At 45.2% G+C, this 18,398-nt stretch overlaps 4 protein-coding genes across 12 annotated transcripts in view; 1 reads left to right on the top strand and 3 right to left on the bottom strand.

Moving 5' to 3' along the window:
• The window catches only part of LOC125767310 (zinc finger protein 423 homolog), an 86,758-nt gene extending 84,857 nt beyond the window's left edge, over positions 1-1,901 (bottom strand). Inside the window, exon 1 of the mRNA XM_049433759.1 lies at positions 1,796-1,901. The gene's annotated coding sequence lies outside the window, so the exon portion shown is untranslated. The remainder of the gene's footprint in view (positions 1-1,795) is intronic.
• LOC125767325 (uncharacterized) lies at positions 836-4,753 on the top strand. Its single transcript, XM_049433800.1, has 2 exons — positions 836-1,293; positions 1,772-4,753. The coding sequence occupies exons 1-2, from the start codon at positions 1,162-1,164 to the stop codon at positions 3,878-3,880; spliced, it is 2,241 nt and encodes a 746-aa protein (XP_049289757.1). The 5' UTR covers positions 836-1,161; the 3' UTR covers positions 3,881-4,753.
• On the bottom strand, positions 4,517-6,687 carry LOC125767352 (uncharacterized). Its single transcript, XM_049433845.1, has 2 exons — positions 5,539-6,687; positions 4,517-5,469 (listed from the first exon to the last, which is right to left on the bottom strand). Exons 1-2 carry the CDS (start codon positions 6,298-6,300, stop codon positions 5,251-5,253), a joined length of 981 nt encoding a protein of 326 aa, XP_049289802.1. The 5' UTR covers positions 6,301-6,687; the 3' UTR covers positions 4,517-5,250.
• A 279-nt stretch (positions 6,688-6,966) lies between these two features.
• LOC125767315 (enolase-phosphatase E1) lies at positions 6,967-18,220 on the bottom strand. 9 transcript variants are annotated; one of them, XM_049433774.1, is made up of 5 exons: positions 18,076-18,220; positions 14,861-15,334; positions 14,642-14,797; positions 10,012-13,677; positions 6,967-9,057 (listed from the first exon to the last, which is right to left on the bottom strand). In XM_049433774.1, the coding sequence occupies exons 2-5, from the start codon at positions 15,111-15,113 to the stop codon at positions 8,741-8,743; spliced, it is 4,392 nt and encodes a 1,463-aa protein (XP_049289731.1). In that variant the 5' UTR covers positions 15,114-15,334; positions 18,076-18,220; the 3' UTR covers positions 6,967-8,740. The 9 variants fall into 9 exon arrangements, with proteins under 9 accessions (XP_049289731.1, XP_049289732.1, XP_049289726.1 ...); XM_049433775.1 differs by having other exon boundaries at positions 18,090-18,220; XM_049433769.1 differs by lacking the exon at positions 18,076-18,220 and adding an exon at positions 17,778-18,054.
• Positions 18,221-18,398: the final 178 nt, after the last annotated feature.

Below are 18,398 nucleotides of genomic sequence, written 5' to 3'. Positions count from 1 at the left end.
ATGGCGAATGTCGCCACCACAAAGGTCAGCGCCGGAATGTATGCTTCCGCTGTACGTAAACCGGCAAACGGACCATTTCGAGAGAGCAAGAGAGTTTCCTCAATATTCTCGCTACCTCTCTCTCGCTCCAAATGAATCACAACAGGGAAGGATGAACACCAACGAGCAAGAATAGCTGAAGGGGAAACATTTTTCTCGCACCGTGTTTTGGTAAGAAAACAGGGGAAAGCATCATTATGCCGGCACCACATGATAGCCAAACTGTGATCCCATTTTTCCCGTTCAAAATTCCTTTACACACGCTTCTGCCTATCCCGCTGCTTGTCGATTCAATCATCCGACGGATGCTAGGGTCAGCTGATCATTGTGCGCGTTTGTGCCACCCGTTGCCTTCATGCTGATGGATAATTGCAAGGCAAGTGTATAAAATTTTAGGGCGCTAAAGGATCGCCACAGGTAACCCCTATATCCTAGCTGTTCGCAGCTATTCGTATGCACGAGAAATTCCGTAGATTTCATCAAATGATAGGTTAAGATCCATAGCAGGATCTACTAGAACTGTCACCGAGCAACCGAGAGCAGAACATTTCTCACGATATCAAGTTGCTTACGATTTCGTATTCTTCACTGAGAGATTGGAAATACCTTGATTTTCTAAACGCATTTAAAGGACATTTTCAGATAGTTTGTGCAGCTCTACTTGAAATGAAACACTAATGCCCATCTCTAGTATATGCTCCTGTTTCCCCAACTGTTTTCGATATCGCACTGCTCAGCTGATTCGCGTTCATTCGATTTCAAAACAAACTCTCACGCATACTCAGTCGCTACGCAACCTTCATCATCTCTCTCTCTTTCTCCACCTCGTACCCCGTTTCCCCTCTTTCAAACATTTGGAAAACGTCAAACGGTGTGGAACAAAACAGATGCTCCAAGATCAAGCTCCACCAACGCACACATCGTAAAGCGACCAGTCAACATCGGAGCTTAAACTAGCTGTGTTATCATTTGCGAGTTGTGTCCAACTCCCGCGGTCAATTACACGGTCAATCCAGCACAGTGCGTAGTTCCGAGTGGAGGTGTTGATCGTTCTGTGGGTGTTTGCATCGATTCGCCAAAGGGCTGTTGTTGAATCGTACTGTGCTAGACATTTAACCCGCCATGGCGCTTAACGGGGGAACTGAAAATCGTGCCAGCAGCTTGCGGTACAGCAAAGAAAAACTATCCCATCTGTCCACCTTCAGTAGCAGCTTCGACGAATTCGGTCCACCGTATGCGGATTTACCAATGGAGGTAAGTTTATACAGTTTCGACTGTTTTTTTTCACGATGATATTGTTGTTCTCTCTCTCTCCCGACCTGAATGTGGTCACGAGACCACCGCCAAATAGTCTCCGGTAGACGGAAGCAAAAAGTGATAACGCAATGTTATGAAAGTGATTAGACAGAAGGCAAACTTGCCAGCCTGTATGAAATATAAACCATCGTATCATCGAAGATCGAATGAGGTGCAGAATGCTTGGATCTAAGATACTCCGGATGCAGATAATAAATGTGACGTAAAGGGAGTATATAAAACAGTTATCTGCTGGCAAGCTTTATGCTGACTAACAACGACGTCTCAAAATCACCCAAGCAGACGATGGATGCAAAACAGTCAACAAACACACGAGAGCAATTAAACAAGATATACGCCGCATTCGGGCAGTGTCTTTAACCTCGCACGAAACAATTAACTTTTGTCCCTGTTTTCTCTCTCTCTCTCTTTTTAGATTTTGGTCAAAATATTCACTTACCTTACACCGTCCGATAGGCGCGAGGCCAGCCAAACATGTCGCCGTTGGTGTGAAGCATCGCACCATAGTGCGTTTCTCGAAAACTTCTGGCTCGTGCTGCACCGCCAACCGTTCGACGTGAATGTACCGCCCGTACGCGATCTTCTGGCCAGCTTCCGGCACTTCCCGAACATTCAACTTTCCGAGGTGGATTTTGAAAGGGTTGGAAACTTTTTCACCCACTTCGGACCACACATCCAGCGCATTGTGTTCCAGGCGTGCGAAATACAGGAGCGCGACATGATCGCCATACTACGCTGTTTGCCAGCGCTTCGTTCCCTGACGATCGGATCGTGCCGCGATCTGTTCATGTGTGTGCGACTGTTTGACGATGCGGCCGAACGGGACAAACTTCGACAAACGCTTGCGAGCGTAAGCGAACTAGCGCTGACCCACATTCAGTACCTTTCCGATGGTATTCTGCATCGAATAGTGGACATCATGCCCTCGCTGACTGCACTAAACCTTGCCGGTTGTCACATATCCTTCCACCAAGGGCTGTACCGGAAATTCTATCCAGGCGATGGCAAACAACCGTCCGAGAGTGTGCTCACCTTTCACTACATCTCGCGCTTGATCGAGGAGCGAAAGGAATCGCTACGGGCGCTCGATTTTAGCGAAACACTCGTGGACGACAGTGCACTCGAGGTGTTGGCCGGTATGAGTCCGTCCCTGCGCCTGGAACGGCTCGAGCTAAACCGTTGCGAGCAGCTCTCGAACCGAGGGCTCGGAACGCTCATCACCGCCCATGCGAACCATTTGCAGTACTTGAACCTCTCGAAAACTTACCGGCTGACCGATGCCTGTCTGTTGCAGATTTGTCGCGAACTGGCCGGATTGCGCGTGCTAAAGATGCGCGAATGTCGCGCCCTTAGCAATCAGGGTGTGCGTGAGCTCGGGCAGCTGTCCGGCCTGCAAGTGTTGGACATTTCCTACTGCAAGGAGGTAAACGGTACGGGCATACTGGCGGGCATTGCATCCCGACCGAATCACACGCTGAAGGAGTTACGCATCCGTGCGCTAAATCTGTGCGAACAGTCCATTATTGCGGTGGCGGAAAATTTGACCGCGTTGCGCGTACTCGACCTTGGCTACTGTTTCCATGCCGTGTCGGACCTGGGTGTGCAGTTTGTCATTCGCAATCTGGTTCACTTGAGGGAGCTTGATCTAGAAAACTGCGGAAAGCTGTCGGACGAAGGTTTGACAGGGTTGGGAATGCTTCCGAAGATCGAGCGTCACGTACAGGGCAATCAATCCGAACCAGCAGCATCGCGTGATGTTGAGCATGAAAATGCAGAACCAAATCAACCGAATGCTGATGCGGTGAATCCCCCGGAACCGGAACCAGTGCCAGTGCAAGTAGCAATACCTCACATGCGTATATCGTTGCGTAGCCGTGCGGAACAGGAAATCGTGGAGGATGCTGAACGGAAGAAGCAACTTCTAGAGGCAATGCAACGTAAAGACAATCTTCAATCGGCACGGGATGAATCAAAATCGACCTTTAGCGGATATTACGTTGGACGACTTCAGCAGCTGTGCGTGCTCAATTTAACCGGATGCAATGGACTCACCGATGTGACATTGATGTGTAACTTTCGTATGGTGGACCTCCGTAAACTATGCCTTGCCCGGTGTCAGCAAATTTCGTTCGATGGTATCCGTGCCATGGTACAGGGCTGTCCAGCGATCGAGGAACTCGATCTTAGCGAGTGTCACAACATCAATGATCGTGCGGTCGAGCAGGTGGTCGTCCATCTGCGCCGTTTGCGCACACTAAGCCTCCGGCGCTGCTATCAGCTGACCGACTTCAGTCTCGATCATATCGCCTGCCACGGGCTTCAGCTGCGCGAACTCGATGTGCGCGGTTGCAAGCACATGTGTCCCGATCCGGCCATGCGGTTGGTAAACCTGCCACTGCTGGCAACGATTCTAGCCGGCAAACAGGACGAAACCGGCACTGCGGGTGCGTTCGGTAGCGCGTTTGCGATTATGCCAACGCCACCACCACTACCGCCACCGCCACGTCTTTCGATGCGTTTTTAACAGGACGTGGCTATGGTTGAGCCTACTACTGCTGTTCGATGCAGGATGCTTGCTGCTAATGGCAACGGTACTCGCTGGCTAGTCGCTATGACAGTTATACTGCTTGCTTGCGCGATACGCAGGTTTTTTCTATCGCTACCGCCTGAAATCGTCAACTGAAATGAGATCGCAACGGAGGAAGTTTTTAATATTAATTTAAAGAAAAATTAACACCACTGCACAACGAACAATGCGATCCATTCTTACGCGAACGGTGCCATCTGTTTTATCTTCCTGTTCGGAAGTCAATTTTAGGCTTACGAAACTCACTGAAAGTGTGTATTACCTAGTATTTCCTTGAAAAGGAAAACGTTCTTCTTCTTTGGTGGTAAATACAACCTCAAGAAGTGTATTTACCCGTAGGATAATAATATGTCCTCCAAAGGGGTGGTATGGTACGGATGAGATTTGATAGCCAGTCCTGACGTGTAGAGACCTATCCGGGCCGCCCCGGACACATTATCTAGCGGAAAATCTAACTAAAATCATCGTCAACATCGTGAATTTTTTTTCTTAAATGAATAAATTAACACTACCTTTAAACTCTATCGTGATATTATCGTTAAACTGGCTGGATAACTAACAACACCGCACGGGTACGTGTTTCTTTGACACATTTTACCGTATCACTAAACGTGTATTAGCTACAATCAGATTTATTGCTCTCGGAACGGTTTTGGTTTTGTTGCTGCATTGTAAATAATGTATCATCCATTCACTCATTATCCCTTTTCTTTTCTACATCTAGACAAACCACATCTCGTCGCTGAGAATGGTTTGAATTATATACCTATATACACTGGAAGCTAAGAGAAAATCAAAATACAAAAAGAAATGCATACCGAAAACAATAGGTTTGATCGTTGTGTGCAGCAGACAGGCGAACGTTCAACATTACTTAGCACACACGCGTACACTCGGTTAAATTTGCAAATAAAAATGTAAGAAAACATACAGCACAACACGTAAATGAAACCACTACTGTACAATAAATATGTTAAAATGGCACTAGCAAATGAAAAAAAAAACAAATACACTGCAAACACTTCATAAAACACAAAAATTACACTAAAAACACACTTGAGAACGAAATCGCAAAGCACTGAGTTAAAATTACGAAGCACACGGGTTGCTTTGTTGATGATTGTTGATCGGTGAAACTGCTGCATCACCTCGTCGTTATGCACTTATACTCGACTATTACTACTAACGATCGTTAAACGATCCACTGCGATCGAGCAAAAGGTGCAGAAATCTTTACATCATACTAATTGGCGTTTCCGGTCTAACGTCTTTTTTGTCGTTGGTATCCTTCTGTCCTCTGTGGTGTTTTACCCATATTCAGACTGTATGGTAAGAGAAAACTCTCCCTTCGAATGGATAAACGTACCGTGATACCAAAGCCGCGTGTCAACCAGCAACGCGTCACCCGGTTCGACGTAGAAGCTAAAACTACGACATTCAGCATCACATTCGGGCGTTGGAGCTAAGATCCAGCTCTTGTTGCCCCGCAACTGAGCCTGCCACATCAACCGGGGGATGTAATCAATCTGAAGCATAAAAAAGTGTGCTTAGTAGCGAAACACAACCAACAAACCGCCATCGTACACCGTGCTTACATGCATTACAGCGCCCTGTTCGTACCCGAGGAACACAAAATCTGTGTTGGGCATTTCGGCATCGTCCGGCAGAAAGTGGGGCTTCGGGTATAGCTTCCGCAGTTCCGCCAGCACGGCCGGATTGCAGTTGCTCCAGCCGACGTACCATGGTTGCTGACCTGCCCGAAATTCGGCCCGCTCGTCCGACATCCGGAAGACATCGCGCAACGTTTGGAAGTTGGATTTGAAGTGCAAAAACTGACAGTCCTCGTGCAGACTGTCCAGCGCTGCCGGGTGCTTGAGGTACAGATCCTTCAGGAACGTGTAGTTAAGCTGCCGAACTGCCGGCCAATGGGACACCGCCCGCTTGATGATGATGGGACGCGACGAGTAGGCGTACGGTTGGAACTCTTCACGCGTCAAATTTTGCAGTATTATTGGCCGGTCGACCCCGCGGCAAAAGTCACAGTTCGAAACGGGACGCGTCGCTTCCCAGATAAGATAGTTGTTTGGCACGATGCAGCGCATACCGAGCGCTAGCTCGAGGAACCCGGCCAAAAACGGTGTGATGATAAAGAGCACCACCACAAATATGGCACTGTACACGATCGCCAAGATGCCATCGTTCTGCGGGAAGAACCTGGGAGCACGGTAACCGATCGATTGCTTGAACGCTTCCTCCATGTCCCGTTCGGTGATGCCATGGTTCGTACGCAGCACCTCATTGCTCAGCAGGTGCAGCTTCTGCAGCAGTATCTGATCGCACAGCTTCACACGATCCATGGCATTATCCGGAAGTGGCGTCAAGTTTGTTTCCGATCACTAATTTTTGTGCGTCTGGTGGAAGCGTTGAGGATGCGTGTAATGGCGTGTAAGGTTACCGAATCGGCAACCAAAACGTATGAGCCATTTACCCTCGTATTTGTGTTTGTGCGTCACGAGCAACGTGCGATGCCACAATTGACTGGGAATTGCTTCTTGAGCTGCTGCACACCTCCCTGTAGGGTTGGTGAATTGCACTTTCTTAACTTTCTTGAGACACCTCCACTTGTCTGTTGACCGTCATCCAATGCGTGTTGTTTGTTCGATAAAATCTACAGCTACGAGCCATTATAGTCTATTGAAAAAAAGACGAGAAAACAATAATTCACTTCTTCTTCTTCTTCACACATCCTGGCCGCAGCAATGGATGTTTTGTTTTTAAATTCATCGCCGGTTTGACAGTTATCTGTGCGATGTTTATGCAGCGTTTTAGCTGTCAAAATTATATGTCCCGCTAGTGCCCCGCCGACAGCTCTTAAACAGCCATTAAACAGATTGTAGTATTTTATGCGTAAAATTTAAATTCAACTTGTATTATATTGTACTAAATTTTGTGTTATTTTTACCAATTACTACATTTCACTTAGATGATGTATTTCACTTAGAGATGATGTAAAAAAACAACAATTAAATTTCCAGTGTAATTTTATTTACCCATATCGTAAAACATTCGCGCAATATGCTAGGTGCTACGAAATAGTAGTGTTGTGGGATTTTGCTTTTTTATTCATCGATATAGAATATTATTTCAGCGCTAGATTTGCTGCATGTTTGTCTAAAGTTATTCTTGTTTATTTTTCTCTTTCTACGTTATCATACTATGTATATTTATATAATAGTATTCTTTTTTTCATACATTTCGCCTTACAGCAAACTGTCTATTTCAAGTAACTCTTCCCATGTTGTGAAAGAACTTTAGCCACACACCACTGGCTCTCACAATTATTTCAACCATAATTTATATTACTATGCACAAGAATATTTTATTTCATTATATGGAGAAGATAGGTGAATACTTTCTTTATGCTTCTTGTTGGTATAAATTTGCTCACCATTAGGCTTCCTTTTTCCTTTTTAATAAAGGTTTGTGCCGCTTTTCACCCTGACAAGCAGACACAGACACAGGAAGCAAAGAAACAGGAACACATTTACGTTTCGCAGACAAAGTTTTTGCTGGCTTGAGATGGCTAATAATCATTTGCCTATTGATGTTTGCACATTATCCTGCTTGTACGATTTCAAACGTTTTTCAGCCTTTTTTTCGAATAACGGATATTGTAACTAACGATAACTATCATGCACTGTTGTGGCGTATCCGAGGGATTATTCTTCGCTTTGTATTATATTCTTTTACGATTTTCTTTGCGTAATTTATTGTGAAACATTAGGCTTAGGAGAACGAATGCAATGTTTTGCGCCATAATTTTGTTTCCCTTTCCATCAGTCACGCACGCACCAATTAACAACATCTATTGAATTTAACTGCACAGACAAGATTATTGAATCAATCACTGGTTCGATCCACATGCTTTTGGATTACCGAATACCGTACCCTCTAATGTTATGTTGACCTTTAAAATGTAATGCTACTCGCAGCTCTCATCATGATATTCAAAAGCATCGGTTTCTGTTTGCAATCGCTCGATAAAAACTGTGCGTTCCGCCAAAGAATTCGACACAAATAATTTAAAACCCTACTTGTAACAAAACAACCACCGACCAAATGCTTCTGAACCTCACGCTGGTATTATGCATGTTTCTTTTACTGGTTTGCTTTCAGCATAAAGTGTACATTGCTCAATTGCATTTTTGGTGGTTTTTGATAACCTATAGACACACCCTGGTTGAGAAACTCATTCCGACACAGAAACAATACCTTCCGTTCAGCCAGGAATGGAAGCTAGGAAAACATTGACGTAAAACAAACCCCCCTGTTGTGTCAAATTTAACAATGAAGCTAAGCAATGCACTCCAATAATGCACTCACTTATGCAAGGCAAATTTCCAAAAAAAAAAAACAAACAGAGAGGAACAACGCTCCACGATACGGAGAGCATACTTAGGATCTGGATTTTCTGCCTTTACGCTTACCTTATCATAGACCATCATTGCATTTATGCACACTATTCGCTACTTCTAATCTCTAGCTCAATACATACGTGTAATTATGTTAGAAGCGTTCTACATTTAATAGGACAGTACATGATTATAGCTAACTTTTTACACATATGTACACAACAATTTAATTCTGCAATCGTTCCATTGCGAAACAGAAGTACATATTGCATATATAATTTCCACGATCATAACCATTGTTTCATCATTCCACTCAATTATCCTTCTTCCCCTGCATGACGACAACCTTTGTTGTCCTTCTAACCATTCTCTTTGCTCCACATTACTATCCTCGACTATACGTTCGTACCAGCATCGTCGAAGGAAGATGATGCTGATCGTTTACTCGGTAATAGTTCTGATAAGCCATGTGATGTTGTGGACGACGGATCCGGTGTTGTTGCTGCTGCTGCTGGTGATGATGCTGTATGAGAGCGGCGGCTGCCGCAACTGGTGGTGCTGGAGGGGGTTGAATAATGTCCAGTCTTCGTGGAATAGAGGAAGAAGGTCCGTACGCCGGAGGAAGACTAATCCCACCACCGCCATTCACAGCAGAGCAGGAAGATGTTGATGGTGCCGAACCTGTACCTTTACCAATCAAACCTGTACGTTTCATACAGAACAACGACAATAGAGGTAAAATATTATAAATCTTAAAACCCGTTTACAACATTCATCCACTTGTACAACGCCGCACAACGATTACAGTTATCTCTTACTGAGGGATTCGTTTGTCTGCACGAAATAAAACACAGCTTACAATGGACATCACGACTATACATTTTCTAATACAAAAATTGCTTCAATCCTAAGGTATGCCTATTGACTTTAGCTTAATTCGATTGGGTTCTTAACTTTATTTATCGTTTAAACAGTCTTTTCCTATTTTCACAGAGGAGCTCTTCATAAATTCACGAACATTACTAGAAAAGTATTTTTTTTAAAACCTACATTACAGAAAAAAGTATTTCTCTGTTTGAGGGGGGCGAAATATACATAAAATAATGATTCACGGACCAACCAAGCCAGAGAATTGGAACCGAAATAGTTCCTTGAAGGAACTATATATTGAGCATTAGATCAATGAAAATGATCCTAGGATAAAGAAGTAAAAAACAGCAACGAATGCAAAAAGGAAGCGGTCGAAACATTCGGTTGAAGAAGAAATCCACAATAGAGGTATTATCAAAATCAAATGGGCGAGAAATGAAAAGAAAAGATAAAAAAAACATAGAAAAATCAGTGAAAATTTCAGAATCAAATTACTAACTAAACTTAAGTGCAAAACAATAAAAAAAAACTTCTACCGTTAATAATTTTCCGCCAACAAAAAATAAAACATAAATGCCATTATGTTACGCGAAACTCAGCTCGAACGAAGTTAGCCGCGGAAGTTAGTATAAAAAGGGTTCGAAGTAAAAATTAAACAAATCCATCCAAAAGTCAGGTTATTTGTGTCAGCCCTACGTTAACTAACGAATTAGAAGCCAAAAAAAACCAACAATAACACGGTCCATTAATTGTTCGGAGACATAAAACAAGCAAAGTTTAACATACCTTTCGAATCATTCCTTTTCCGAATGCCGGTCGTTGCAGTTTTCCGGTGCAAATCGGCCCGTCTCCTTCTGGTGCAAATCGGCGAATAGTCTGCGTCACGCGTATCATCACCATCGTCGTGTTCCTCAACAAAATCATCATGCTGAGACTCTGGCAGGGTAGCTAACCTTTGCGGCAGATTGCCGTATTCGTTAGTTTTGCCGGACGTGGACACAGAAGATGAGCGCGATGTAGCAGCCGATTGACTACCGTTCGAATTCGAGGGGCTCCAACGGCTGTTGGAGTGACCAGTCTCGTTGTCTGTCACCGTCGCACGTTTCCGTGGCCGCCCGGCACTGGTACGGCATTGTACGGCGGACTGTCGGGTTCCGCTACTATCACGCGACGAAACGGTCGGCACTTGCTTTCGTTTCCTTCCGCGCCGTATCTGCGAAGAAACGATGGAAGCCGAATCGAGTGATGCTGCCGACGAAAACTGTGATACCACCCGACTTCTGTTGCTGGCGCATGATGAGGAGACGGATTGACTAGTACTACCGCTACTGCTGCTACTGCTGCTGCTGCTGGTGCTACTGCCGCACGAATAATCTTCCTCGGCAACCGGTTCGCCCGCATCTTCCATCTCCCCGTGTAGAGCGGCCGATTCCCGGCGTCTTTTATTCTGCAGTGCCGCTTTTCGCTTTCGCTGCATGTTGTCCGCATAGTCCGTGCCACGATCCGTAGGTCTGATGCGTTCCCGTAGCCCGGACTTACGGCGCTTCACGTACCGATACTTGGAAGCATTCCGATCCATCAACCCATCGCCACCAGCGGTACTGTTGGGTGGTGCCATATCATGTGACGAATCGTCCACATCACCATAGTACGCCTTACTGTTGCAGTGGTTGTTGTTATTGTAGTGATGATGGTTCTGTTTCTGTACCGCTTCCTGCCCATCCGCCAACCGGCTTCCGGTGTCGTGTTGGTCCTCGAACAAACGCGCATTATCACCATCGCCGTCATCCAGCACTTGCTGCTGACGTTTTTTCCGATGACCTGACCGCTGTTTTGCTGCGTGAATCTTCCTCCTGTAACGATCCGTCACTGCAGGATCATCATTAGCTTCCTCCTCGTTGTCATGGGTCGCCTCGCTTTTACTGCTGCTAGTTTTATCATCACGTTCTTTGACCGATTTTTGACCATCATTCGATTGTGGATTTTTGCGCGGTCTACCACGCTTTCGTTTCGGCTGCCGTTCCACCGGTACGATCACCTCACTCCCGGTTGCTGTACTATCTTGATCATTGAAATCGCTATCCTGCTGATCTTCAACGTTCGCCTCCGCTGCTCCTGCTTCGTCCGGAAGGTTGCTGGGATCAGTTCCTTCCACCTCACAGCCACCATCATTAATAAAGTCACTGTCCGTATCTTCCTTTTTGCGACTTTTGCTCTCCTTTTTGCGACGATAGGATCCGCGGGATTCATAACCATTCTGTACAACCGGTTCCTCTTCCTCCTCTTCTTCCTCCTCCCCGTAATCTTCTTCCGCTTCGTCTTCCTCTTCCTCGACGCTCTCATCCTCCTCTTCCTCGCTGCTTGCTGCCTCCTTTTCCTCGTCGTCCTCCACAAAATCGTCCTCATCTTCATCATCCGAAGCCAGCTCAAAATCGTCATCCTGCTCATACTTCGACAGTTTCACCACACTAACATCATCCTCGTCTTCGTAATCATTAACCGGCGTAGATTCCACCGCATCATCCACGTCGTTTTCCTCTCCTTCTCCTTCATCGCTCTTATCGCTATCTTGCTCCATAGGAGCATGCTCACTGTCACGTGACTCGGTATCTTTCGCCTTAATGATTTCATTGCTCTTTTCCGTAGTGGAATTCATTTCCTCGATCTGGCGGAACAGTTGCGACTGCCGTTTGCGCAATATGTCCATCATTGGTTTAGTGTAACCCTTGATGTACCCTTCACTTTCCGTGTACTCCAAACCACTGCCGAGGCTATGCCCACGTGACTTTCTCTCCAGCAGCTCTTGTATTGCGTACGTTGGCCTGCCGGTGTAACGAATTACGGTTTCCTCCATCTGTTCGGCCCGTTCAAATTCCTTTTCTACGCGATCGCGCGCGATCTGGTCCGCATCGGTGGCAAAAATTTCTTCACACGAAAATTGCTTCTCTTTTTTCCGCGTACAGATCGTCGACGCGGCAGGGGCTGTCGCATTCGGTAACGATGCACCCGGTACTGCCCCTTCCGTGACCGTGGTCGCCGTCGGTGCATTCGCATTCTTGCCGTTGATATCGCTTCGCTTGGAACGAAGATTCTTTGGCGAGGATCCCTTACTGTGCAGTGTATTCTCTCGATACGGTATGAGTGCGCCCATCTTCATTAGCGACTTGACATGGTTGATTTTGTTCGTTATTTCTGCTTCGTCCTGTGCCGTCAACGGTTCACTCAGCTGCATGATTGCGTTCACATCTAACCGTAGCGGTTGGCTTCGGCTAACCGGGCAGCCCAATCTTTTCAGCTCCTTGTAGAACAGCGACTTGCAGTACTGATAGTCAGGTCGCTCATCGTATGTTAGGTTTCCAACGTACGCTAGGAAATCGCCGAGATACCCCGGACAATCCTCGCCATAGATCAGGCGCAACATCTCACGCACATCGGTCATAAAGTACTCCTTCATACGATGCACCTGTTCCGGCTGGTTGAGCAGCTTCTCGTCCTTCCAGGGCAGAAATCCGCGGCACCAGTACACCAGATTGTACCCGAGACACTCCAGATCGCTACGTCGGGCATGCGCCCCCATGTGTGCATCGCGGGAGGTAAACTCAAGCGTACCGTCGTGCGCTCGGCGCTGATCCATGCAAAAGGGTCTATGCTGGCCACTTGAATCAACGAACTTCGACGCCAGACCGAAGTCGATTAAATGTATGCGATCTTCCACTGGCGCAGGTTCTTCCGCCGTCACCTTCGGTAGTGCTGCACGTTTCAGTTCCTGCCAATGCGCTTCCTCCGTAGCAGCTTTCAGTTCCTCATATCCAGAGCGCCGCGGCGAGATGGAACAGCTAAACGACGTATCTTCCTGACGCCGCCGACCACGCTTTCTTGGAAAATTTCCCCTCGAACGGACAGCGTTGGCAGCACGCTCATCTTCATCACTCAAATCCCGATACGTGACCGTTTTCAACGGACGAAGATTGCGCGTACGTGTACACATCTCCTGCTCCTGATGAAAGTAAAGCCCATTTTCCTGCAAGCTTGCAGCACCTCCGTTGGCCTGATGCTGCTCGTCAGAGACTTTCGGTCCCCTTTTTGCTCCCTTCCCTTCTGGCAGTGTCACTCCATTGGACCGATGCAACTGATGCTGAACGTCTGTACCGTTCTCACCGTTTGATAAACGGTTCGCACCATTCTGTGCTGTTCCCTCCACCGTGCCGATCATTAAATTTTCCGCCTTTATGTCCGAATGCACATAGCCTTGATCGTGCAAGTGTTCCAGCACGTCCAGTATTTGGCAGGCGATCACAGGAATGCTTTTCGGATTGACCCGTTTATTCTTTATCAGCGAATGCAGATCACGTTGATAACGCTTAAGGATGAGAAAGCGGTACCGTTCGTTTTTAAACATATGCGATCCGGATGCAATGTACTCTGGCATGCCCGGCGGGATAATGCTTGTTTCTAAAAAAAGAAGAAGAAAAAGAATCAAATATTTCATAATTAACTATACTATCGCCATTAATTATATTTTTTTATAATCATTAACGCTAAATCGCTGCAAAACGTACGATGAATGATATTTTAAAAATCATATTCATAAGATTTTTTACATTTAATTTAAAAAGCTGCATACAAACTGGTACAAATGTTCATTAACCCAAATAGATGTTGTTTATGTTTTTAATTACAGAAACCGGCATCGTCACAAATTTGATTATATGAGCACCCAAGCCAAAACACGCTTCTGTACTTATGCATGTCTGTCTGTGTGTGTGTGTGCGCATTTAAACTGCTCAATCTGCTCGAACTGCTCGAATGCTGGACCGTTTGCCGGCTGGCCGCTTCCATCGGTCTGTTTACAAACAGCTGATTCACTTGACAGCTTACCATTGCTTTGCAGGGGCTTTCGGTTTGTAGTGTTTGTACATTTGTTTACATTTTATGCGAAGGTTAAATAGATTTGCTTTACGCACATACACTCTCACAAGAAATTGGGTATTGTTTGTATGAAAATAGTATTCCTTACTTATGCAACAATAGTAAAAAGTTTAAGTTACAGTTCCAATACACTGCACAAACTGCAAAAAGTGTCTTTACGGGGAATAAAATTACATTTTGTACTTCTTCCTATCCTTTCTGTACGAAACAAATGTAACGATATGGGCACCAACGCAAACTCTACTGTTTACAGCAAAATGAAACGGCTCAATTTGCAACAAGACACGACACAAATGATATGAAATTACACACTCTTCTATAACTAACGTCGCATACAGCCACGGTAAAGGATCTGCGTCACGTTTGCACGGCCAGTGATGTACAAAACTAAACAACAACAACCGGGGGGGTGCCTGGACAACAACTTGAAACTATTTTCATGATAAACGCTTCTCTGCTAGTGATTATTGGCACATTCCACACTTACCTGTACGTTTGGCGGTGTTGAGCAAACAATGAATTTCCACAAACAGTGGACCATTTGAATGTGGCTCAATTTTGACCACATATTTAGCATTATCGCCCGTCACTGGTGTATCGATCTCATCTGATGCGAGGAAAATTTCCCCGAAGCTTCCCTTCCCTAAAAAGTGAATGCACGTATTAGAAGACTATCACAATGAACACGAATTAAATTGCAACCTACCAATTGGCCTGCCCGTACGCCATTGCTTTAAGGTGAGATCCATAAGCAAAGTGCCATCAACAAACTCTTTGCTAAGCGTAAACTCACTCGCGCTGATGTTGGGCGAATATGGTTCGGCAACAGCAGGCGGTGAAGCTGTGGTCGTCGGTATACCCGTTGCTGCCGGACCATGCTTCATCCGCTTCGGTGGCGTCTCAAACTGCTGCAACCGATCGGCTTCAACAATTGCTGCTGCTGCATTTCTTTTCCCCATTCTGTGCGGTCGATATCGAAAAGCTTAATCAACAACTGGACAGCACGCACACCACGCACACGTACTCGCGCGGAAGTTTTGGCTACGTTCACGGTTTAGTACTCAAGTCATCGATACTACAAAGAGTAGGGCGCGAACACAACACAACACTTTCATTTAGCTCATTTTTCACACACACTCTCACAATTTCATTGCTTTTTAACAATTGCTAAGTAGTTTTGCTATATCAAAAACAACAGGAGATAAAGCAAATTAATACATTATTACCGGCACTCTTATCTAGCATCTGTACTCATAAAGAGCACATAAATAATTCCAAAAATTTTCATAAAATGTTGACAATAAACAATGACCATTACAACACTTCTTCACACAGATGTTCTATCGAACAAAGTAATTGAAAAAAAATCCCTTTGGAATCCAAACACCCACCCGGTCCATTTATTGATTCCCTCTCACAGGCGCAATGTTTCCAATGCAATACGCATGGACAGGAATCAGAACACGCGCAAGAGAAAGCAAGATAAATCCAGCACCATACCTATTGTGCCGACGAGTAAGAAGAACAACGAAAACCAAATCGCGGAGTCACAAGAAACACACACTCACACACACACGCACACGTCAAACAGCATCATTTCTCAAGCAGCAAGGTTTCGGGGACGTTTTTGAGCATTCTTGCTTCGCCTGAATTATTAACGGACGGTTTGCTTTGTGGCTCTTCTTCACGTTCGGCACATTAAAAGTGCTATGTTCGCTGTCGATTTACAGAGCAAGGTGACGCGACCACATACTATGTTCTTCTTTTTGCTGCGGCACACGAAACGTAACAGGGTCAAACGGGTTTACCTATACTGTTCGGATTGTATAATTTTGAACAGATTATTTTCCCTCACATGCTCTAAACTGAATAAGTTAAGGCACCCGGGATAAAACAGAACTTCGGTTGCTTGCTCAAAAACAATTTCATTGCGTACCAAGATCGTTGCGTTCACATAACAAGTGAAAGGAACCGATGCACACCGATGCTCGTACAACAGTTGACCCGCAGTATACACGCACACGCGCACACACACACAGCCGCACATCCCAGACGACGGTTGATTTGAAAAACATTCTGTCGTGTCAAACGACGACCTACTCTCTTCGATCAGTGGTGTGCACGATTCGAGCACTTTGTAGTCGGGCAGACAATTGTGATTTTAGTAGGAAATTTGCTAGTGAAAACTGAAATAAAACGCGTTTGCTTTATCAAAACACTTTGTGTGCCGCATTTAACTATCTACATGGTTTTACTGCACTAGCAAATATACAACATTCAGCACGCACGATTATCGATACAATTCGTACTTTGTTACATCGCTATAACACACAGAGAGAGAGAGAGAGAGAGGGAGAGAGAACAAATGTGTTACACCAAAATTGCTTCAATTTTCTCCCTTAATTCCCTTTTGACGCGAATTCACGGAAAATGGTACCAAAGCACACTTGAATTCTCCTAGAGCACAGCAATCCGTCTCAGATTGTGTTTTTTTGTCTTTTCTTGCTTCTTTTGCACATCAATCCTTGGTACGAGCACACACACACACGCATACACTATCTGTACCGGGAACTGGTTAAGAAACCGTTGTCACACCGTACACCATACGCAGCGCCAGGCTTGGGCGCGTATGTATGTGTGCGAATGACATGATAATCTTAGCTAAACACAAAATCGATGAGATGGAAATCGTTTTTCGAAGATTTTTGGGAACTTCACACACGCTACCTCATCGCAACGTACGTTTTTACGACGTTGCTGGGAAACCCTTTTAGCCGCACTGCACTATTTCACTGTGTCACTATTTCATCATGCCGTTTTACTCAAGAAAACCTCACACACGAGCCAAACACAATATGCGGCCATCGAAGGCACTTCTTCTTCGTCTGGTTTGTAATTTCCTTTTGCTTTCATGCGGAGCATCTCACGCACACCGCCACAGGTTACCGCTCATTCCATTCACAGAGAAGAGCACATTACACGAACACGGGGAGGCTCTCTTTTCTTCTTTCGCAAAGCAAGCAAGGGAATGAGTGCGATGCACATACAAAGATGGACGCAGCATAGCCAGACATATCACTCGCACACAACTAACGATCTCCACTTTTTCCGTTGACTTCGCGAGAGCGACACTCTGCCTTCGCTGCTACTGTTGTTGGTGATGATATTATTCTTGCCTTTAGTTTCCTTCTCGTATGTTCATCATTCGCTTATATTACAACGCTGTAGAGCACGCACCGCAACGCACACCTCACACACTTGTCCATTGAAATAACTTTTTCAGACAGTAATCGTCCGTTTTTTCCTAAACGAATGAACCGTCTCGTACCAAGGACATCTCGAACTAAGGGCTGCAGCCCTATAAGCACAAAACCTGTGCCCATTACTTCCGGCTCAATCAACTCCTATATGTTAAAGAACGGGCGTTGGTATCAACCCTAGCGTATGTCACACGAACGACGAGAAGGAAATAGAATTATCAACCATGTTGTCTGACGGACTTGTTTGGACATTCTATCTATCGAACCAGTTCGATGCAGTGAGCCCGACGGTCATCGTTTCGATTCGGTCGTAGGTTGCACACACAATCATCACTGCTGCCTTCGGCAGGAACAATCACCCACCACTTTTACTTCACCTTCTTGAACAGTTCCAACCAATTAACACTGAATATGGATGATTCCGACGCACGATTCGTGCTGCAAACTGCAGATCACATCTAGCCTAAACGATACGCTTTCTTTTTTACTGCTACCCATTTACCTTTGCACTTCCGCGATGAGAAAACCCTAATTTTCGTTCACGAACAATCGCACAGACAAAAAGGCAATTCCACTTACACACACGAGCATATTTTTTAGGTAGCAAAAGCATTTGTCAAACATGGCTTGTCAGAAGAAGAAGACATTGACGTTTATATACCGAAAATTGTTTACATTTCGCCCCAGATTTTCCGAAATTTTAGAGATTTGTAACGCATCTGGTTGATATATTTGGGAGCATATAATACTTGGAGATAAGCACTAATCGACTGAACGCGTAAGACTAGAGGAAATTTGATAAAACATTCGCTACAAACATCTGTGATTTTGAATGATCTCGATGTTGCAGGCAACCGGTTTACCGGTTTACTTGAAAACAGTTAACATTAGTAAGTTTTCTTGCACCAATGTTCGCTGGCAAGCGCAACATTCAAAATATTTTCAGAATCAAATATATCCCATCCCTTTAAACAGATAACGATG

This window comes from Anopheles funestus, chromosome 3RL (assembly GCF_943734845.2).
Source record: "Anopheles funestus chromosome 3RL, idAnoFuneDA-416_04, whole genome shotgun sequence".
NCBI classification, from domain to species: Eukaryota; Metazoa; Arthropoda; class Insecta; order Diptera; family Culicidae; genus Anopheles; species Anopheles funestus.
Note: the sequence above shows the minus strand (reverse complement) of the source record. Positions and strands in the feature narration are given on the sequence as shown.